At 40.2% G+C, this 23,326-nt stretch overlaps 1 protein-coding gene across 1 annotated transcript in view; it reads right to left on the bottom strand.

Annotated features, from left to right (window-relative positions):
• Positions 1–772: 772 nt before the first annotated feature.
• GRB2 (growth factor receptor bound protein 2) overlaps positions 773–23,326 on the bottom strand; it is a 53,755-nt gene continuing 31,201 nt past the window's right edge. Inside the window, exons 3-6 of the mRNA XM_069799087.1 lie at positions 13,093–13,190; positions 7,202–7,324; positions 4,482–4,650; positions 773–3,084 (exon numbers count right to left, since the gene is read on the bottom strand). Coding sequence (XP_069655188.1) covers positions 2,899–3,084; positions 4,482–4,650; positions 7,202–7,324; positions 13,093–13,190 — 576 coding nt within the window. The 3' untranslated portion in view covers positions 773–2,898. The remainder of the gene's footprint in view (positions 3,085–4,481; positions 4,651–7,201; positions 7,325–13,092; positions 13,191–23,326) is intronic.

Genomic DNA, 23,326 nt, shown 5'->3' with positions numbered 1-23,326 from the left:
TGACTACATCTGTACTTGAGCATGGTAACTAAGAACAACTGTTAAAGAACCACCCAAACCCTCATGTGGGCCTTTTTGTATTGTATACTAAAATCGACTACAAAATTCACAGGCACTTCCTGAACATAAGCAAAGGCTGGGAAGAAGCTGCAGAGCCAACAAACAGGTAACCTGCAGAGCTGCCCACACACCTTGTTAACACAACTGAGCAGTTCCTTCAGGCAGCAAAAGCGAAAACCATCTGCAAGGCACTGATCAAGCACAGCAAAAGCTCCTGTGACAGCCTGAGCCACGGCTGCTGTGCTTACACAAGTCATACGCCCATCTTCCCCTCTGTCCTTCAGCAAGACGCTCCAGAAATAACTGGTGTCTTGTTCTTCATTACTGGCTCCTTACGACATTACGGTCCATACCGCAAGGGCACTTGAGCAGTTTGGTAAAAAGCTTAGAAAAAAGCAAGGGAAGAAATACAGAAGTGCCACCCTCCCATTCAGTTGATAGATACACGGTCTTCAACCCTGGAAGCGATGGAATCATCCCTTTCCCCCTCCTTGCTATTCGCAATGCCACACATACCAAGTGACACGGCTCTCCGTTGACTTAGCTTGAAAGAGTAATGAATTCAGCCAAGCATGCTGAGATTGAACCACGATGCTAAGGCATCTGAGCACTTCAGGCCAGAGCACACCTTACAGCTTTTTCCTCCCACAGCAATTTAATGTCCTGTAAGTTACCTTGGTCAGTTAACTGAAATAACAGACAGATGCTCAAGTGAAGAATTCAATGTATATTTATTATTCACAGTTAATTACTATCTACCAAATGCTGCTGCAGAGTTAAAGGATTAAGTACATAGGCCTTTTTTATTTAAACACTGATTTTTTTTTTTTTTAATATATATACACACACAAGACATATGTCTGCAAGGCTGCATGATATACACCAATTCCAAAATAAGGAAACAATCAAATGGTCCAGGTGTAGAATGCCATAGATTCCTTTTCCAATCACTTTACAAAGAAGGAAGAAAGTGAGTGACAGCTAGCAAGGATAGGGGGAGAAAGTAATACTCTACAGGATAGCTCTCTCTTTCACCTGCTGGAAAATTAAAGTGTAAGGCAGAGTCCATCTCAGGAATAAAACATTTGTAACACTTAGTACAAAAAAAGGCACCCTCCAACAAAAGATTGCCTGTACTTAGGCAGGGTGGGAGGAGATCTCCGCTGCAGTTTTTGGATTCGTTGGTGGGGTGAAGGGATCCAGCCAAATGGCCATCAAAAGGAAAAATAACGCAACTGAAGATTGGCACAGAGAGCGGTGCAGCTTGATTGCTTTCTTTTCCATCCAATTTAATGTCACACTGCTCTGGTGGAGGAGCAAATGGCCACAATAAATGCCATTATGGTGCGGGGTGGGGATTACAGTCATCACACAGCCTGCTGTGAATGGGGAGTGGGGTGGGGGAATCTACTTCAACAGTAACACTGACCTGAGGAGGGAGGAGAAACTGGAGAACAGTGATGCCAACCCCACTTTTCAAGAGCAACACGACTGCAAATATTCCCTATCCAGGCCAAAGAGACAGGCTGATTACATGCATCACGTAGAAACATTCACTAATAGCATAAAGTTTTTTCAAGCACTATTTCTTGAGGTTTCTCTGCGTTGTAAAGTTTTCCATCAAAGGAATGTACATTTTATAGGACATCTCAGGGCTATTATTTCTCAAATTCCCCCCTTAGCCCACCCTCCCTCCCCAAAATATTCTTCCACATTTTCCCTGGTCATAACTTTCCTCTTTTTCTTACTTCTTTTGAGGCTCCTGGTGCAGCTCCCCACCTCTGAGCAGCCTAAGCTTCCACTTGAATGCCTTGATTTGATTTTCCTTGGAATAAGGGAAGTTGAACAGTAAGACAAATCTTAAGATTAAAGCTCCATCTCTGTTTGTAGATTTTTCTCAAATGTCCATTGATAAAACCACCCTCCTTTACACCCTTCCCCCAAAAGTATTTATTTACACATAGGCAGAAAAAAACCCTCTGAAAAGCTCTGGACTGTCCTTTTAACTTAAAAAATAATAAAGAAAATAAGGGAAAGGCACTATGGAAAAAAATTACAGAATGTGCTCAACCGTACACCTTTAAGAAAAAACAAAAAAGCTGTCAGCACAGCATTAACAGACTTCAGTTGTACGTTGGAGTTTCTCAAAGCAGCTCTGTGACTCAAAAGAAAAAAAAAAAAAAAACCAAACAAAAAAACCAGAATGAAAAGCCACACAACTCTTCTCCCTTCCCCTGCTTGGAAGCTGCTGAGCTTCAGAAGAAAGTGCCAAAGGAGAAGAGAATAAAAATTAGATTAACACCTCATCTTTCCCAGGCAAGAAGAGCTGAATGTTGAAGGCAAAAGCAGAGACTGATGATTTTTGTTTTTTTTTAAAGGCAGGACTGTGGATTTGGTTCTTCTCTCATGTCCCTTCATGTCAAATGAAGACCGTTTGCAGAGAGAGAAAATACCAGCAGAGTTTCTCCCTTTTCCTTTAACTGCATGGCTAGGACTTTATATGGCATTAAAACTTCATGCACTGATGGACAGAGGAGGAGGGGGAAACAAGAAGAGTGAATAAAAGGGGGTAACCCAGGAGCAGCTGAAGAAATTTGTTATTTTCATTTTTTTTCTCTCTCTTTTTTTTTTCCTAAAGATAAGTTTTGGTGTGTAAGTTGAACTCTTCCCCACCCCCCCCACCCCTGAAGTTCCGTACTGAGTGAAGGAGCATCACCTCACGGTGAAAGGTGACTCAGGTTTTATCGCCGTGTGATTTTAGGTCACTGGCTGCAGTTAGGCTCTGTATGTGTATTTACTGTTTCTCTGGTTTCTTTAAATAATCTCTAATATTTATCTCTAGATGTTCCGGTTCACTGGGGTCACATAGTTGCGTGGAAACATGCCCGTCTGTCCGTGGCAGGCTCCCTTCCACCAGTTGGGGTCAGAATTGTCAAGAACTTGGATAAAGTCTCCACGACGGAAGCCCAGCTCTCCTTCCTCCTGGGGATCAAAATCAAACAGGGCCTGAACGTATGTAGGTTGCTGTAAGGGGAAAGAAAAAGATACACAGTGAGAATCATCCACAGCACTCAAGACATCTGCTCCCTCAGGCAGTAGCTTAACTTACACCGGAGTTTAACCATAAACATTCAGGCTGTTTCATTTCCCTGCAAGCCAGCTTCCAACATCTGTAACAAGATGCTAAAATAGGAAAGCATAGTCTATAGACGACCTTAGAAAAAAGTCAAGTTTCTGTGAAAGAGCCAAAATAAAGATAGCAGATGACTCAGATGTTTTCCTAGTATTTTCCAGTCTTCATGACCTACTGTAAATCTGTACTCTATTGCAATACAATAGTCTTTTTGCTTATTCATCCTGTTTTCACCAACTGACAGCATGAATATTACTAATCTACCTAACACCGTGATACACAAAGTCCCCCCTAAAAACTGGATGTTGGCATTTTCCACACTTTCTTTAAAACCCTCCAATATAAAGAAATTCTATCACAGAGCATTTTGCCTGGTCAGCAAATACTTCCATTCTTATGGAAAAGCTAATGGTTCATTTAAAATGTGTTTGCATTCTTAAAATCATGAGGCTAGGAATGCATCTTGATGCTCGTCATTTTCAGCCAGCTGTTTTCTCATCCTCTGTTTATCACTGACCCAGCAGTTCAGAGCCAGATGTTAATTCAGACAAACTGTGGCAAAGGGTGCCTGTGGCACCTGGACAGCAGTATGAATTCCACACCCCTTGTCTTCAAGCTAGAACTAGAATGCTGCACATGGAAGCAAAAGGATTTATCCAAAATTGACAAAAGATGCAGCTACATGCAACCCAACATTCTCATTGCCCTGGGAAATGGAACAAAACAAAGAGCTAGATACACACACACTGCTCTGCTGGCACTTAGCAGTAGTTTTTGGTTTCTCTTAACACTGGCTAGATCCAAACCAGAAAGCTAGAGATGTTCCATATGCTATTACCTGTAACCACCTTTTCAGGAAAGGCCAGTACCAAAGCTTCACTGGCTACTAAGGGGTACAGTTCTGGCTATGAACCAGTATAAGTAGAACTATCCTTTCTTAGTGTGTCCTAAACCAGGAGTAAACCCATTGTTGATTCACAGGAATCAGATGACCTTCCTGCAACAGTATCCATAAACACTAAGACAAGCCAAGTGTTCAAGCAGCAACAGTAACACTTTGCCAGAACTGAAGGGGAGACTAGGGAGTTAGCAGGTAGGCTTTGCACAAACATCCAGCTTATTTACCAGTATAATTCTGGCTGCAGGATCTAAAGATACACTTCCACAGACAACAAAAATGTCAGTCAGCTTCTTTCCACTGCTATTCATTTACTCTAAGGTGCAATCCCACTTCTGACTGTGGTTGCAATAGTCTAAATAGTGCACTCTACGAGAACACTTCTCTTACCTGTGGCACCTGTTCAATGTCCCGGAGAAATATTTGCTGGTTCCTGGAGACAGATGTGGATCTGTGATAATCTACCAGCTCGTTCAAAGAATTGAACTTCACCACCCAGAGAAAATACTTGCCAGCCCCATCTCGAAGCACCTTGAAGTGCTGCACATCATTCCCAAACCTGTGCGGAAAGAATGAAGCACACACAAAAAAAGCTCATTATTAATCACCGAGTACTCCTCTTTTGGGATTGTCAGCACAGAGTTTGGAACAAAAAGGTCCTTCAGGGCACAGTGGAAACTGTCAATGACACTGATAATACAGATACCAATTGGTTGCTGTAAAAAAGATTTCTGAAAGCCACTTATCAATTGTATTTTACAGAAATCGGTGATCAGAGAGAATCCCAATACTGAATTTATTTTGAAAAAAATCCTGCAAGCTTCACATGTGCTTTCCTTATAATAGGACTTCAGTTTAAAACAAGCTTTTCAAACCACTCTGAATTTGCACAAGTTTGAGGTCTTTTCGTAAAGGATGTGTCACAATACTCTATCTTGGATGCAACACAATATTTCAGCTTTTTATTTTACACTACATTGCCACATAGCTGGCATCCAGTACATGTACTTCTTGATGCACCTATGCAGTCATCTGAGTCACTGAAGACAGTGCACTAGGATACACACCATGGACTTTACAGTACAAATGCAAGGTCACATTAAAGAAGCTGCACCATGGTGCCTTCCACTTCACATTCCCAAATACAAGATTTTGAAGCCAAACAGTACAAGTGCTTCGGTTTAGCTCTTCACACACAGCAATTTCACAACTGACTCAAGCCACTTTAGGTTTGTGCTACTTTGTGCTACTCTTGTTATGGTCCTGTACTTCTCAGAGTCTCAATCCCTCCCTCACACAGCACCAGTGGGTGTGAGTGATAATGCAATACGTAAGCACCAGTCCCATTACAGGTAAACTGCTGGGAAAACACTGCCACAGGGAGGGTAGGATTGTCTCTTTTGGCAGGCAGTTTGGACTTATGCAAAAAGACCGTCTTGCAAAACAAAAGGATCTCTCTGGTCCTTAAAAACAACAACAAAAAACCCCTGCAAAACCCCAAAACGTTCGACAGGTGATGCTGCACCGTAACACAGCAACTTCAACTCTGTGTTAACAATTCTTCCTGACAAATGCTGGCATTCAGTTGAAGCTACTTTTCCAACGATTTTATTCTGAATAAAGAGGAAGTCCGAAGAGGTCCATTGGGATTTTCCAGATGAATGGTACATCGGTATTTTTACTTCAATTAAAACACTGAAAACAGAAGACAACTGTTCCTCACTTGGCATGCACAGCTTCTATACAGTGGCTGAAAAAGTAGACACTATCTTGACTACAAAGCTAACACAAAACAACTCATGAGTACTGCCTCTGCTCTTCCTTCCTCAACCTGAGAGCTTCTCACCATTTCAAATCCTGCAGATCACTGTTTAGGAAAAATACTTTTCTATATTAAACAAACAGGAAAAAAAGACCCCAACTGAGAAATTGCCACCAGATGGCAACACTAAGCTAACAGGCAGGCAGAGCTATGCTATTTTAACTTTTATGTTTCTTAAAAGAATGCACTTTTTGGAATGAAGCTGCCATTCATATCTAGTATTCCAGCTCAGATGATTGTATCCAAGACAGAAATATAAACATCTCTAAAATCAGTGGCTTTAATCCAGTTTGTTGGCATGACTCAGTGCTGCTGTACAGTAGGACAAAAATTTGGTTACAGACCAAAGATGACCAGAAAAAAACAAAAAATACTGTCGAGACAGATCACTGAGAGTCACAGAAAATAGAGCAAACTAGGAATCTTGCATGAATAATCGAAAATAGTATTGTTCGGATCCTAAAGAAAACCTTGCTCATTTCTGGTAGGAAAGGGGAATATTGCAGAAAATAAAATTAAAAAAAGGCAAAATCAACTGCTGGGACAGAATCCCAACCTACGTTAAATTACCTCACATACCCTTTCAAGTTTCTAATACCTCTATTTTACAGTGACTTCAGATGGGCAAGATAGGTAGCACAGTATTATGAGGGCCATGGCTAACTAGCAGGAACTCCTGCTGGTTAACAGCCAGTACTACTAGTATGTTTGTTCAAGGATGAGAACTGTTCCTCCTCACTTCACTGTTATTAGACTGAGTTTCTCTACCAACATGGAATGCACTTGTGAGGGATCGAAAAGGCCTCTGTTTTCACAGCTCCATGTCCCAGTGCTAGACAACATGAATATCCCCAAAGCATGTGCCAAGCAGACATGAAAAACATATTTGGAAGTGTAGTACACAGGGAGAAGATAGAGTGATAACTTCTACTGCAGAAGAGGAATAAAGGAAGATGGGAGAAAACAGGTACACACTGGGCACTTTGTGGCTGTAAGGAGGAGGAATGGGATCCACATACAAAGCAACAGATAGTGCCTGGGACTACATAAGCCAGACAGCAACATGCCACCAGGTCAACCCTGTAGGCTCATTACAAACCAGAGAATATATATATATTGTTCGACTAGAGAGGGAATAAATATCACTGGAAGAACAGGAATGCTACAGGGCATCTGGAAGATTATTCCTGCTCCTCAGCATTGACAATCACCTGCCCTTTACTCATGAGTCCAAATGAGCAGTAGATGGCCTAATTACCACACATGATTGCTTCTAGGGATTACTTACTTGACTGAGAGAGAGAAGTCCCCAGGAGCACTCTCACTCTCCCTGATAAGGAAGGCACCATCGTGTCTCTGTTTGCCTAACATCTCTTCAGCCTTCGCTCGGGGAATCTTTCCAAAAAACCACCTGTGTAGTGACGAAAAGAAAACAATAGAGGAAGTTAAGAATTTTAATCCTTTCATGGAAGAGCTAGACATAGATATTCGAACAGAGATGAAATGATTCGTAACAGAAAAAAACTACACTGCACCTCACTGTCACTCCAATACAGGCTACTGAACCATGCAGCTTCTCACAATGTTTCATCCTGGCAATAAAGCAACCATGACTTGATAAGCAGGTGCTTGAAACAGCCCTATTTCAGCCAATTTAGCAAAGCAGAGATGTGGTAAGAGTGAAATCCTCAAATTACAGGATTTATTTTCAGAGGTGGAAAAAAACCTGCTCAGAGTTTAATGCATTATTCACATTGTTTTGCACCCTATTGTATCTGCAGTTTAGCATATAAAACATCACAATGAGAACCTAATGTACACAATCGCTTCGCAGCAAAGTCCTGCTTTGTGAGACTAAGACGACTACCTTGGGAACTGGCTACAACCTTGGACAAAATTAAAACGTCTGCTGTGGTCTGCACTGGTATCTTAGTAAGCAGGCCTCATAACCTAAAGTCGAACAGATTAAATGCCTAGCTCAAGCAAGAAACTCAAGTTCCTTCCTCTACCTCTAAGGAATAAAGTCTTATGCCTCTGCATACAAAGTTTTAATTATCCAAACTGTATGATGCCATCAACTCAGAGACAGCAAAGAAGTCCTGCAATGGTGGCTGGTCACTACTGAACTTCACTATGATGTAGCAGCATTTATTTCACTATTAGTACCCAAAGATAATCAGTGGGGAATAACTACACAGTCTCCTTTATTACTTATGCCCCCTAAGGAGAAGCTACCCATGCCTTAGCCATGATTTGTAGAGCAGACAATATAGAAAATTTAAGTTATTAAGGATTAAGCACAGAAACATCATTATTTTAGTGGGTAGAAATCTTAAAAAAAAAAAAAAAAAATTAGTATTTGCAAAATGCAAGGGAAACACTGGAAGTTCACTCACAGGTTTCTCTTCAGAAACACCACAGCTGTAGACAGCTGTAGAAACAAGATCCTGTCTATGGATTGACCCATCCTGCACAAATGGAAAGTGCATTTTGTATCAAAACCAATTTCTAGTCTCTTTTACATCAGGTGGTAAGACCCAGCTACTTCAGCAGAGAGAATGAGTAGCTTCATTCAGCAGCTGGTTGTTCCTGCAGCCCAGAGTCCAATCTTTCTGACCCCCATCAGAGCACTGTGGTCAAAGACAGGTATCATATGTCAGAAAGCTAAGGCAGGTGCCAGGAGTGGAGTTACATGCAGACCAAGTGAGAAAAGTTCCCTCAAGGTCTCTCTGCTTCATTGCAGAGGAGTGCTGAGCTGGGCATGCCATTCGATTCTAGGAAAGATGCTGATAACACTTGTTTCAGTAGCCTATTTTTTGGCTTTCTCCTACAGTCAGGACAATCTAGCAGCTTTCATATAGGCAGTCACATGAAATAGCTGCACCATGGAAGCCACATTTGAAATTCTTCACAGCTGCACAGAAGTCAAAGCCACAGGCTGACCACCTCCATGACACCACGGGTGAACCTACCTCAGGCAACCAGATCATCAGCACTGACCAACAGCACCTGGTCACAGGATTCTTACCCATATTTACATTTGCATTTCCAGACTAATCCAAGATTAAAAGCAAACAATGGCTGAGTGGTAGGTCACATGACATGGGAAAAGCAGAACCATCTCCACAACCAAAAAGTACAGCTTTCAGTTTTGAGTAAGAGATCACACAGGATAGAAGCACTTACCACAGCCTATAACCATGGAGATGATTGACCTTAGAGGAGAGCATTTAATAACAAGAGCTCCACTCACAAAGTTTACTTCCTACATTGAATGTTTCGGTGCAGTAAAAAGACAGAAGTTGCAGAATCCTCCCAGAACCAGTCATTCTTAAGAGAAGTTGAAGCTTTCACGAAGTCACAAAGTCACCAAATCTTCCTCTCTAAGAGGAAGCTATCTCTAGAGGTGAAGGAGGATCGATCATTTGATTACCAGGCTCTCCAGCTACTGGCAGCCCTCACTCCTCTCTCACTGGCTGTCTTCAGTATCTGCTCATCATAGCAGGCTACACAAAACCAGATCCCTATATTATATCAAGGTTGATGAGTCCACAGATGTATTTCTACTATATGCAACATAGTAAATAAAACAACTCTAGGACATCCCTCTTGTAAAAGGAGTATTCATTCCATTTAGCTATGCAGGTCTATTATGAAAAGCATTTTGGCACTGAAAATGACACATCTTGTTTACAAACTTGGTTTCCATGATCACCTAGACAATTTTTACGTGCTTGCAAGTCTTCTTGTGTTAGCTTTTCCTTTTGCTTCCAGGGGATAAAAAGTTTCTCCTACAACCATCCAATTTCCAGTGATAAAGAACTTCATGGCATTTAGTACTTTCCTAGTGGTTTAGTATCTGTGCTGCTTCTTGGTACCTGAGGTGGTGGCAGCGACAGCAGAGGGACCATCTACCTGTCTCTCGCTGCACTCTGCTACTTTCAAAAATCGACCAAGAGAAATCATGATGTGAAACGCCTTCAAAATTCAAAGGTGGTGTTCTGTTTCCTGGGCTTTTGGCACAATTGTCAGAAAGATAAGGAAGTCCTGAATTTTGCCTCTGCCAAATGTTACATAAAGCAAACTTTATATTATGATTTTAGATACCTTGCCATAGTTCTTGTTTACAAGGTGTTTTAATTCTGTTTAGTTCTCAAATAATTCTCAGTTACTTGCATGTGACTTGAAAATGAAAGCCTCATCTTAAAAAAAAACCAACCCAACCCAAACCACCTCACACATGTCTGTAAAATGGAAGGAAAGCCTGAAAGAGCTCAACAGAACATCTATAATCCTTCCTGAAGCCTCAGAAGTATACCCCATTTTTCCCCTAAATTTTACTGAATCACTAAAAAGTAGAAGTGTACAATTCGATTAAAGGAAGTAACACTTCCCAAGTAACAATATCAAATTCTTAAAAGTTTTCTGCCAGCTGTTTCTAACCACTTTAGCCATTCAGGGTAAAAGGAGCTTGAATTCTAAATATAAAAAAGATGAAAAGAAAACTCCATAGATGAAGGAAACAGAGTTATTTTGAAGGACTACTGTCTACTTAAGAACACACTTGTAAAGCATCAGAATTATTGTGCACATATGAATCTTCGCTACAGGATAACTGAAAAAAATTAACAAAAAATCACTGCATGTCAAAAAGCACACATGGAGAATTGGGCCAAAGAAACTGACCACAACATTCCCATAGCTTCTCTGCTGAAGGGCTAGGCTTGATAACACTTGTCTCCAACTAGCTTTGTAATGTAGGTGAAACTCATCCAGTCAGCACTGCAAAACCAAATCCAGGCATTACTGCTGATGCTGCACAGCTAGAGGGAGATGCACTGATCTGTACAACACAAAGTTCACATTGCTTTCAGACTCATTTCAATTGGCAGTTTGGCAATTCTTTTGGCTTTACTTAGCACAAGCATTTAGCTTGGCCAATTTCCTCCACATGTTACAATATTGCGAAGTGAGACTTCAGCAATATCTCCAAGAAAAGCTGATTACAAACACAAACGCTTGAGATGCACACACCGTGAGTCTGATCCAGGCCATTTCATAAACAGCAAATTTTCCCCTGCCCCCTTAAAGACAGAAGGGTAGTCCTGCCACTGAACTGCACTGCTGTGCCTTCACAGGAAGCCTCCCTGCCCAGAGTTTCCTGCAGCTCTTCTCTGAATATCATGCCTATGTCTACTTACATCTTTGCTTTGTTAATTGATGTGGCAATTCAGATTAACCCTTCAGAACCCAGGTGACTCAGCTGGTGACCGAGACGCACCACATTTTCCTTACAGCTTCATTTGCTAGTAGTTACAAAGCAAACTGTGAGATTTGCAAAATACAAGCAAGAAGAAATGCTGCTTTTAAGACTAGCTGTGGGGCTGGAGGATTTAAGCCTCAGATCCTGGGACAGGATTTAAAGCAGTTTTCAGTTGCTTGCTTTCCAAATTCTCTTGCAAAACTCTGGTGCACCTTCCCACAACATGATTTGATACTAGTCTGGTAAAAAACCCATTCTCTTTCTCACTCCTGGTCAGCTGCCTGCAATTTGCTTTTTGTATGACCTGTATGACTACTTAAGAGAGCTCTGCATTACAGCTAAGCAAACATTATGCTATAAAAACTTTTGCATAATTTCCCAGGGTTGTTAATGCTCTAGTTAAGACTCCCAGCATTGCTGACACATGAAGCTAACTCCATTCAGCTGCCATCAGCAGTTTAAACATCTTCAGAAAAGGTCAGATTAACTATGCTTAAAAACTACTACCAAATTCACCCACTTGCAGGCTCAGATATTGTTCATTCCCTTTTATTATAAAAAAGCAAAAACCTGACAGCTCTAACCCTCTAAAACAAAACACCAGTGATGATTACAGAACAAACTGATCATCACCATCATCATCACAGAAGACATTACCACAGTATAACTCAAATGCCTGCAAAACTGTTATGAGAAGACGTATGATGATTCAAATCAATGAGAGATAGAAATTGCAATGTACATTTGTGATTCCCAGTGGACTAGCACGATCAGGGTAAACTGGACATGTTACTGCAGCAGACAAGGCTTTAAACAATTTCAGTATTTTCTTTGTGCATCTTTGCTTCGCTTCCCAGTTGGCTGCACTAAAGCAGTATACCTCCTCTCCTTCTTGGGGCACAGTCGCCCAGAAGCTTCCTTCTGCTATTTCAAAAGAGCCCTTAGAAAAATAATTCTTGATTGGGTTTAACTGCAGTATCTTCATGATATAATTACACTCAACAATTAACAAATCTATCATCATTTTTTCTGGGCAACTGAAACAATACAGCTCCTTGTAAAAACCCTGATTACAGATTTTGCTGCTCCTTCCTAAACCTTTTCTCCACTTTGAATCTGTTACCCAGAGCTTGCTGTTTTCTTGTTCATATGTTGAAGGGTCTCAAAGGTTGCCAGAATTTAGCAGAAGACAGCAGGAATACATGAACCGACACAAAGAAAATACCCAGTCACGAAATGCTACTATTTTCATATGCTAGATTCTTTATATCTAAGAGGAAATGTTGAAAGTAGTTACTCAAATACAGTTCTCTGGAGCTGCAAATCAATGCAACTATACTTGCATAACAGTATACACTCTCTGAGGTTGGCCTGTTTTGTGAGGAAGGCATTGGACCAGACGACTGTTAGAGGTCCTGTCCAACCGAAACAATTCTGTGATTCTATACTCAGGATGTGACATAAACATACTAAGAGTTCAGCTTCAAATATCCTTAAACATTTTTCTGGTGACCTGTGAATGCCACAATTTTTACTCTTATCTGCTGTGTTAAATCATCACAAGAATAGAGTCAGGCTTTTTCCTGGGGCAGTGGTGGTGACAACTCTCTACTAAAGAGTTTTCTGCTGATTTATGCCTGACCCCCAAGATCAGTCTGTCTGACCCTACAGCAAAACACCAGAGCAACCACTAGAAAAGCTTCCAAAAATACCCTGCTATATAGCTAACTGTGAAATGAATTACAGTAAACACTACAGCCAGAGATACAACTCAGTAGCCATCCTTTATCTAACGATACATTTTGGTAGACCTGGTAAGGTACACTTTGCAGCGCATACAGCAGAAAACCTTCTTCCTGTCTGAGAGGATGCACAAAAGTAAGATCAAGGGAGCCTATCACCAAAGCTCTACTTACGGATGTGGTTTCATTTCTATGTAGTTCTTGGGAATGAAGCCATCTTTTCCATTGAGTTCTGCCTTGTACCAATTCTGATCGCATTCTTCATTCAAAACCTGAAGGAAGCAAACAAAAAATAAGCCTACCACATTTCAAGACAGAGCAAAACTGATGAAGGTACTAGCTTATTCCTCCCATTCTTGTTTCAAAGACTGCTCTTGTAAGATGAACCTATAAAAAATGTTGCTAGTCATCCTGCTCCACTGCATCTCATGAGCATTCAGAACTGTGGTGAACAAAAAGCTGGATGAGTAATTTAAAATAGCCAAAGGATTTTAGTGCCAAAACCCCATGCTTTAGTAAGAAAGTCACTGTAAGTCCACAGGTACTTTTAACAACATAACTAGACTGAGATTTGTGCCAAAGATTAAGTTGGCTGTCATCACCAAAAAATTCTGTCCAAAATCTGCAAGCCAAGAAATTCTGATTCTTTATCACTTCTAATAATGACTTTTTCCTGAATTCAGCTGACAAACCTGATGCTTTCAGCATAAACGTGATTTCATCCAGCTTTTCTGCATTTGCACTGGTTGCACACTGGATACATTAAAGATTCTAGGCAACATCTATATTAGAGAATTTTACAAAAAACCACCTCCCTTGTGACAACATTAGCACTGGCCCAGCTGCAGATACAACTGGCAGCTTCAGCTGGTTTTGCTGATACAAGTTAAAGCCAGTTTAAATTGGATGGCAGAAACAGTGACTTGCCTGTTGAATATTTTCTTTGTTAATAAAGCAAGTTAAGCATATACAAACAGCAAGTGTAGATGAACAAGGTTTCTTCTTTTTTTTTTTTAAAGTGATACTTTTCTTACTGTAACTTTATTCTAAAATGAATGAAAGATCAGGAGTCACAAGAGAGGAGCCATGTGAATAGGTAGCTTTAAAAAACACAAATCCACACTTCAAAGCGTACTTGCTCTAAAAATTATGGTGCTTTATTTTTCATTGAATTTCTGTCAACTGGTACAGTGAGTTTGAAACTACGTCTCCTCAAAAATATTTTATTTGGTGTTGGAAGTAAACATCGCACAGAACCTGCCCACCCTTTAAAATCAAGCACCACCACAACACTTTTCCCTGAGCACTTTCATTCCTTCTCAGCTTTCTGAGGTTCTTTTTAAACTTTACATCAATGGCCAACAAAAAGCTGGATGTGAGTTTTTAAAAAAAAAAAAAAAAGAAAAAAGAAAAAAGAAAAAGAAAAAAAAGATACGCATAAAGCCTCAAGTCACAAAAGTATCACATGATTAGCACTGCCTGAATGCAGGAAGATGAGGAAATGCAAAGAGAAAGACAACATGAATGCAGACCAGAGATCACATACTACATACGCATGGAGTTATGGTGAAGATATCCACCAAAACCCCAAAAGTTTTCATAAGCAATTATTGCCATTTCTGACTTTTTTTTTTATATATATCTCACTATGTTTCTTTTTTGGAAGGGTGATGAAAGGAAATTAAAAAAAAGAAAAGCAGACAAGAATTTGCAAGTGCAGGCCTTAAAATTCTTACAGCTAGTGGAGATGCTTCAGAAAATTAAACCCTAAAGGTCAATGCTTGCTGCCTTTCAAAAATACATGACATGTCAACACCCTAACGTGTCTCATTGCTGACTGCTACATATAAAAACAAAAAACTCAACACCTACTGAAATGAAATCCCATAAAGCAAAAAAAGAACAGAATCTGAATCTCCTCAGTGAATTAGAGTGGGTAATAGTTAACTAGCTGTTCCTTAACTCCCAACCGAAGAGGCTGATGGTAGGATGTACATCCCCCAGATGCCAGCACTTCCACTGGGGAACTAGCACAGCAGCAGGGCCACATCTACAGAACTTCAGGTGAGCAAAGATATGCATCTTTACGGCCATTTCAGGATATTTTCAGTTGAACAGACTTGAATACTTAAAAGATCCTAAGTACTTTTACATGGATAAAAATATTCAAGCTATCTTTTGTGCAGTTACTACTGTGGGCTTCCATTTCTTTATTTACAAGCATTGTTTTAGCATGCATTACAGTGCAGTCATTTAGCAAGGATAATCTGACCACAGGTCATGAGCAGTTCAAGGGTGGCTCTGTTACAGGCTCTGAGGTAAAATCTTGCACATGAAGAGTTGATGCAGATCAGCTGATGTCTGCTGAATTGCCTTTGAGCAAGAAAACGGTGCACTTCTCTCACAACCACTGTACTGACTGCGAGACAGCATTCTGTGCAGAACCCGATTCAACTCCAGAATAGGAAATACAGGTGGATGACACCAGCAGGCAGCTCTAGGATACTGAGCAGGGAAGATGGAGATTAAAAACAGCTATGTAAAAAAGTGAATTGCATAAGACTAGGGAGACAGAGTGCAGGGGTTGAAGCCCAGATCTACAACTCAGTCATGCAAAGATTTTGGCACATAGCTTGAATGACCAGGAAGTTTGGTTGTTATATACCTCAGCCACCATCATTACAATACAATAGAACACAAACATGACACATTTTGATGTGATTTCTAATAAGCCAAATCTTATGCAATAGTGTACATTCCTTTATCAAAGATAGCACAGATCAAACCTTTGATAAGATTGTGTACTACAAATTCATTTCATTAGCATCAGAGAGCAAGTAAGTGATATGGCAGTCTGTTCTTTCTCCAACAATAAAAAAATCAGGTAAATTGTAGCTTCATATGAAGGACATTACCACATATTTGTGCTTTTGGCAGTAGGTATTAAAAATTACCAGAAATTCTAATGCCCAAATGTAAATTATTTTAATGCGTTTTATCTTGCTCTGAAGATATGCTAATAGATTTGGAGAAGCCAAATCACATAGGGCTTGGGGTACTCATTAATGCTTGGCCTGAAGCCAAATACCAGTGAGGGAGCATTGCTGAGGCACGCATTAAGCTTTGTGACCGGAATAAAAAAAAAAAATAGCTGGATAAAAAGCATACTAAGGTTAACTGCCTACACATACGCATCTACAACCTGTTCCGGGGACTTCTGCTGTAATAATGAATCCTCCAAAGCTCCACAGCGGCTTTGTTTGCTCCAAGGACTTATTCCTGCTTCACAGCCAGAATGACATATCTTCATAGCTGGTTGTCCTTTCTAGGATCATATTAACTAGTTGTCACAGCTCCATTCACACCCTGGCAGGCAGCCAAACTCTCCATGCCCTATATTATATACCAGAGAGCTTATACATACACAGTCAGCCTGTAAACACTGTTTTCCCCTCTCCGGGTGTCTCAGTGTGCACTCTTCCAGAGGCAATAGAACATACTGTTTTCTTTACAAAGCTCCATGTTCACGTATCATTTCAGGAGGAGTCACCTCCACAACACAGGTATCTACAAAATAATTTTTCTGACAGCACCTCAGACAGACACCACTGGAGCTGCTCCCAGTGCTTCGTCAAGCAAAACTGACTTGTACTGAAGTACCTTAAATTCCGGACAACTTTGCAGTCATATGCACAAGGCTGGAATTCTGGTGGCTGCTATGAAGTTGTGTAGCTATTATTATGACAACAGCAGAATAGCCATGTAAAATTTCAGCTTTCAAAAAAACTTATGCCACTAACATCCATTAGTGAAATACAACTAAAAAGTAAGTTGGAGACACGCGTAAGAACTCTCTGCACTGGCCTATGCAGCTTAGATGTTTACATCTGACATTGCTCTCTTTTCTTTTAAATTGTAAACTCACTGAAATGAAAGAATTGGCTTTAAGTAATTAAACCATTTTGCTGCAAAACATTTTAAGAAAAGGAATCCAGTAAATCCATCTGTCCCATACCTCTAACTGGCCTCCAAGTGATTTCCAGACAATAATTAAGATTAAAATTTATCATCTGGATACTTAAAAACCAGTGCTAAGGCTCTAAGAAAAATAAAGATTCTTAACTGAACTATGGTAAGATTTTCCCAGACTTATCAAAGCTATAAAATTTAGTCTAAGTACTGCAGGTATCACTGGATTTTGCTTTGAAAATTTCCCAAGTACAAATAAATACAGATAAATTAAGCAACAAAATGAAACTTCAAGATTCCCTGCTCGAAACTGAGACAGCCTTCAGAGTCTGCAAAAAAATCTAAAAGGCACAAACGCTTATTTATCTCCACAACTGTTAAAAACTGCTGCTCTTCGTATAGGTCAAAACATAAAGCATTCCTTTGCATCCAATCCCCTTGCCTGCTATAGATCTAATCAAGCCTATGCCAGTGACTCTTCCTTCCACACTGGGGCATCTGTGCCTGAGAGGAGGAAGAAGGAAGGATATTTTTAGCCACTACGTTTGAACACATACTGCCATGTGATGTCCTCAGTCTGTAGTCAGTCCTGTTTTACAGTAATAGTGGCTCAACTGCTGCCCGTCAATTTCCTAGTTTGATAATAGATCTCTTATCAACAAAAACCCATCTGCTCCCATGGAAATGGAGAAGCACTGCTGAAGAGCCACACAAGGCAGTTCCTAAGCTTTAGCTAGAACAGTTCACACACAGCAAGCATCCCCAGCCATTTTCAATTCCATAGCTAGCGAATATTTCTAAGCACAGCTTTTCCACCCTTGTGAACTGTTGCACACCAGTCTTGATCTTCTCAAATCCAAACAACTTTTAGGAACACACAGGCACTAAACTGGAACATAACAAGCAAATCTGGCATGTCACCTCTCAAGCTGACTCCCATATGCAAATGTGAAACTAAATATAAGGCCTCATATGTACTTATGTGCTAGTGAATTTAGCCAAATTGATCAGAATGCTTGGGTTTTGGAAAGACAAAACCCAAAAACCTTGTTCAGAGAGGGCGCTGAGGTTTTGCTGAGCCTCCTCTTTTCCCTGAACTGTAAGGTTCTGGGGTTCTTGCTGGGCTAACTGAAACAGAAGGTAACACAACTGCTCAAGTACAACCTGTTAGCTGCCAATTTGTTTTTTCTCCTCAACAAAGTTGCACTGACACTGCCACAAAGAAAACAATGCAGTACATTAAAAACACTCTCAAAGTCTCAGGAATCCAAGGAAAGCACTCATGACACTCAAACAAGGGCAGGAATTAAAATCAAAGGAGTGAACAAATGATTCAAAGGCAGCAATTCTACAACTGAATTTTTAAGCCCAGAAATTACTTGTGCCAAGGTGGAATGGCAGTTGGGAGAACGGCTCTCACTCTCCACAGAGGTGCTTTAACACAGCTTTTCATTTCAGAGAAAAATGGCTCCTTTTCTGCTCCAAGAAGAGAATTACAAACTAGCTACAAAACCAGCAAGCACCCACTGCTTCAAGGGAAGCTACAACCTGGATTCAACAGAGCAAGATCAACACAGTCCATTATACAGCATTTTTGTTCCCCGCAAACTTAATGCAAATAGCACCACAGGATATTCAAATTCATCTCTTCAGGGTTTCACAGAAGACAACCCAAGACATGGCCTGGTAACCTGCAGCTCCCTGCCTCATCCTCATGTTGCACAAAATCCTCTGAACAAATGTATCCTCACTCTGGCTGCCTAACACCGTCAACGAGGCAGCTGCACAGAGGAAAGGGCATCTTAAGGAAACCTAGGGTAATCTGCACGTCAAAATGGCATTGTAATTCAGGTCAAGCCAAACCAGAATTTTTCTTTTCTTGGTTTACTCATCATGACACACAGTACAGTTAAAATTAACTTCAAACATTCAATGCAAAAAGATACATTAGACAATTGACTAGCTCAAGAGCACACAACTGCTAAAATGTTTTAGGCTTTTCCTTAAATTCAATTTATCATAATCACGCATAGGAAATGCAAAATATCCACATTTTTCAGATCAAAACCTAAAGCATGTCTAAACATGGTGCTTTCAGATTGTGAATACTTGGTCTCTAGGCAGATATAAAAAGCTGTGAAAACGCTTAACAACCACTGAGCAAGTGTTACTGGAAACAGCCAGAGAAAGATTGTTTCTTAAACTGCACTCAACTACCAAGTATTACATTATAAATACCTAAATAATGCACGTAGATTGTATTATAATGCAATAATGTGTTATGAATACAGGTTTTCATTCTCACCCTCACCCCAATTCTCATCATCACTATAGAAACACTTCTTCCACCCTTATCTTTTCAAAGGCATAAAAAGAGCACAACATACAAACTCCAAAAAAAAAATTTCAGAAGGTCTGCCCACCACAACAACCAGGAAGTACAAGGGCCCTTCTTCCCCACTCCTCAAGCAGCGCTTTTGTCAGAAGCCTTATCTGAAGTGACAACTGTTACTTCAACACAGCACACACACTGACTTTTCACGTTGACAGCACTTTCAGCAGGCCAAACGGTTGAAAGCAGGAATCAAGGACAGCAAATTTTGAACCCGTTCGAATCAAAAGGCTAGTGTCTGGGTTACGTAATGCTGTCTTTAGACATATTTTATTCTTAAAGAAACTAAGTTATTTCTATTCGTCTTGAAGGAACCTGGCAATCTAGTCCAAAGTAAAATACAAGACAAAGCTGAAAGACAGCAAACCAAAAATGAAAATGAAAGTCACAGTACACAGCCACTCTAGGATCTAAGCTTCTCTTTCCAAACTGTAAGTAATATTGTCCTCCAAGTCTATTGCACAAATCTACTCATCACTGGAGGCTTGTTCCATGTATACATTTATAGGTAAATCCGGTATTCACCTAACCTTCAGAAAGGGCTGATGGGGAGAAGTAGCTAGGTAAGATTACAGGAAAGGATATTACTTTTACCTACGTGAGATAAAGGCAAGTTACAATTACAATTTCATGCAATATTTCACCATGCAGAACTCCAGATAGAGCGCGAGAGATAGTGGTCAAGAAATCCATAGTAGCACTGGCTGGCAAGAATGTCGTAACAAAGCAAAGTCCAAAGAGAGGAATATAGCTAGGAATGAGCATTCAAGCTTTCACTTCAAAACCACTTTGATTTTTTTGTGTGTAACACCAGAATACTTGAGGCAACTTTAAGTTAGCTGAGGTACAATCAAGTCTAGCCACAAGGACAGAACTCAGCAGAGACTAACTTACCTTGCCTCTCAGGCCTTGCAAGTCTTGTACAACTTCTTGCCCTCTGGCAAAGCCTTCAATTATGAAGGCTTATTTAAGATAATAGGAGAAAGAAAGAGAGAAGTAAAAAAAAGAACAATCTAGGCAACTCTCTTTCCCTATGGCTCACCTTTTTTACATTTATGTGGCACAAAGAGATAGGAGAAAAAAACCCAGTATTATAAATTATATTGTAGTGACCTCCAAAATGTCTAATGGAGATCCTGGAAAGAGTCAATAAAGCTCAAGGAACTTTGCCACAAGTCTCGTCTTTAGTGAAGTTTCTTTCTGTGTAGGGACTTTCCACTAGCAAAAACACAAAGGTAGAATGATTACAAATTCACCAATTCTGCCTGCGTTGCTTGTGAAGGATAGATAGCGAGATGTCAGCCTCAGCGATAACAGAATTCTCTTCCAATTAGTCCTCCCACTATTACCACTTGTATAAAGGTTAAGCTATAGATACTACAAATTGTGTATTTTTAAGAAGGTTAATGCAAAATCTCCATCATAGAGAGAATGGTAGTCTGCAGTAAAAATTAGTATTGGTGATTTTACAACCCAAACAAAAATAGCTTTATAGAGCTAGAAGCAGCTACAGCTAGTGTTCTAATTAGGCTTCCCTCATCTAAAAGACCCCCAAGTGTTTCAGAAGCAGCAGGGACTCTCAGAAGTGAGATTCGTTTTATGTTCAGCAACTTTTATGGTGCTTAAGTGAACGCTAATTCTGACAAACTTCATAACATAAGGATGACTGTTCAACATTTGGATGTTGCAGTCAATGCACTGTCTCATTTCAGTGCTTGATCAAAATGGAGTGCAAAAAAGGAAAAAGATTGTTATCACAGCCTAAGCTCCACAGCTTGGCTTGCACACATAGAGAGCAGAATGCTATGGGATTCACAAGAACAGTTTCTTAAAAAGAGGAAGGGGAGTGTTGTTTTTCCCCGAACAGACCAAGGGTTAGTTTACAGTGACTGAAGACCAGGACCAGCCGCCTTTTATAACTAGCTGTAGTGCTCAGGATGTTATCACGGAAACAGAAGACAAAACATCCTTCCTTAATCTCAAACCCAATCCACATTGAATTTGGAAGCATTGAAGAGCACAGCATTTTGCCAGTTTTCTGTTGTGCAGTGTGGATTAGTTTACTCAGGTACTAGTGGAGATGGCCATTTGCTTGCAAATGAGTGCCTTTCCTCATTGAGTTTTTAAATAAAAAGTAAACAGATTAGCACTGTTTAATTTAGGGTTAAGCAGAGTCCCAAAAGAAAACCATCAGTGAAGTACACAAACTGAGGAACAGGTCAAGCTCTGAACCCTAGAAAACTCTATGCCATCCTCTCCTCTTTTTTACCAAGGAAAGAAAACAACCTTGAATTCCCAGTAAAAACCTGCTCTATTTGGGAAAGGTTAAAAATCTAAAACCACACCCCAAAATAACCCAAATGCATATATGCACATCTGTACATAAAGAACAGAGCATACATTGCCTTAAGCATCTAAATAAACCCTCAATTTTGAGAAGAAAAATTCTGAAAGAACTACTTTTACCTAGTGGTCAGAGTAACATCTCCTGGTTTCTATTCCTGTACTGCTGCTAACGCAAATGCTATAAATTCCAGGCCCTCTTAAAAGAGGAGCTGTTCTAGCTATCCCTTCAAGTTTAGCAGCATGGATACCAAGCATAAAACACATCTGTTATCATATGCTCTAGACTGTTTATCCAAGTACAACCAACTACAACTTTTCAGGTCTTAAGGCTTTTGTAAGAGCTCTTGGCACAAGCTCTGAGGGATGAAGGTCGAAAGTCACTCTACCAGAAAACAATAATAAAAAAAGCTATTAAGCATTCCAATAAGAGTGTCTCAGAGTTGCTTTCAAGCTTAACAGGGAAACACTACAGAAATATCAGCAGTGGTATTGTGGCAGTTTGCAAGCATATAAAAATCATACATTTCTCACTCATGCAACTTCTCTCATCATGCCGGCTCTGTTGCAAACCATTACTTGATGGTGTGTATCAAACAGAAAAACTGAAAAAGGTAATGAAGAACAAGCAATCATAACATGTGCTTGTCATTCCAGCTGTGGTTGCCCTTTTACAACTTTACAATACAAATTAAGCTGGTCACATACAGTAAAAGTGAAAAATACCCTGGGGAAATACACATGCATGACAGTCCATAAATCAGCCTAGATTCATAGCTTGTGAAATCCATTCTTAATCTGCTTTGCATAACAATTTTACCCGAATACCATATAGTTCCTATTTCTATCTGCATGTGTCCTATTTTGTCCTAACCTCTCTTACTAAAATGCACTGCCAGAGAATGTATTTCTCACCATCTCTGAGGAAGGAGATACACCTGTTTCTCAGAGACAGGGACAACTCCTCTGCGATCCCTCTAGGACCAGAAGGCAGAACTCCTTGCCAGTTGTCCCACAGATTGCCTTTAAACACACTCCAGCAGTCAACATGACTAAAACTTTCAGTAGAGGACAAGAAAGGCTTGCATTTCACTGAAGTACAGGATATTGCAACAGTAACAACCAGCCCTTAATAATCTCATGCTTGGTACCCCAAACATCTACAGATATAAAATCCCCAAAATTCCTCTATCAAGAAAGAAAGGTAAGAAATGCCAAAATGAAGACAATCATGCTTTCTATTCCAAATGGAAGATGTGTACCATTATCTCTGCTATACTTCATTGCCCAAGAAACCACCAAGTCCAACACTCCACTCCTGTACTTTCATTCTTAATTACTGCTTTTCCTAGCACACAAACTCAAGCAATTTACCTATCACTTTTAACCAGATAGGAACAGTTATTTGTGGAGTGATATCGAACAACTGCTCCATGTAAGACGTTCTCTATTACAACCATTCTAATGCTTGTACACAACAGAGTTGCTACAATGCACTAAGTAACAGCACGTTGAAGTCTAAAAAGGTGCATTAAGGAAGACAAACTGCTTACCAACAGCTGCACAACACAAACCTTCAAAGAAGGTGACTGTAGCCACTGAAGCTGAATATTGCTCAGTTCACTTGGCATTCTGCAAAAATATCACACCACGTAACGCAACTCTACCCCAGTGCTGGAAAAGCTGGGCAGGAGCAAAGATGAT

Source organism: Haliaeetus albicilla, chromosome 12, assembly GCF_947461875.1.
Source record: "Haliaeetus albicilla chromosome 12, bHalAlb1.1, whole genome shotgun sequence".
Classification (NCBI taxonomy): domain Eukaryota; kingdom Metazoa; phylum Chordata; class Aves; order Accipitriformes; family Accipitridae; genus Haliaeetus; species Haliaeetus albicilla.
This window is presented reverse-complemented; position numbering and strand designations above follow the sequence as displayed.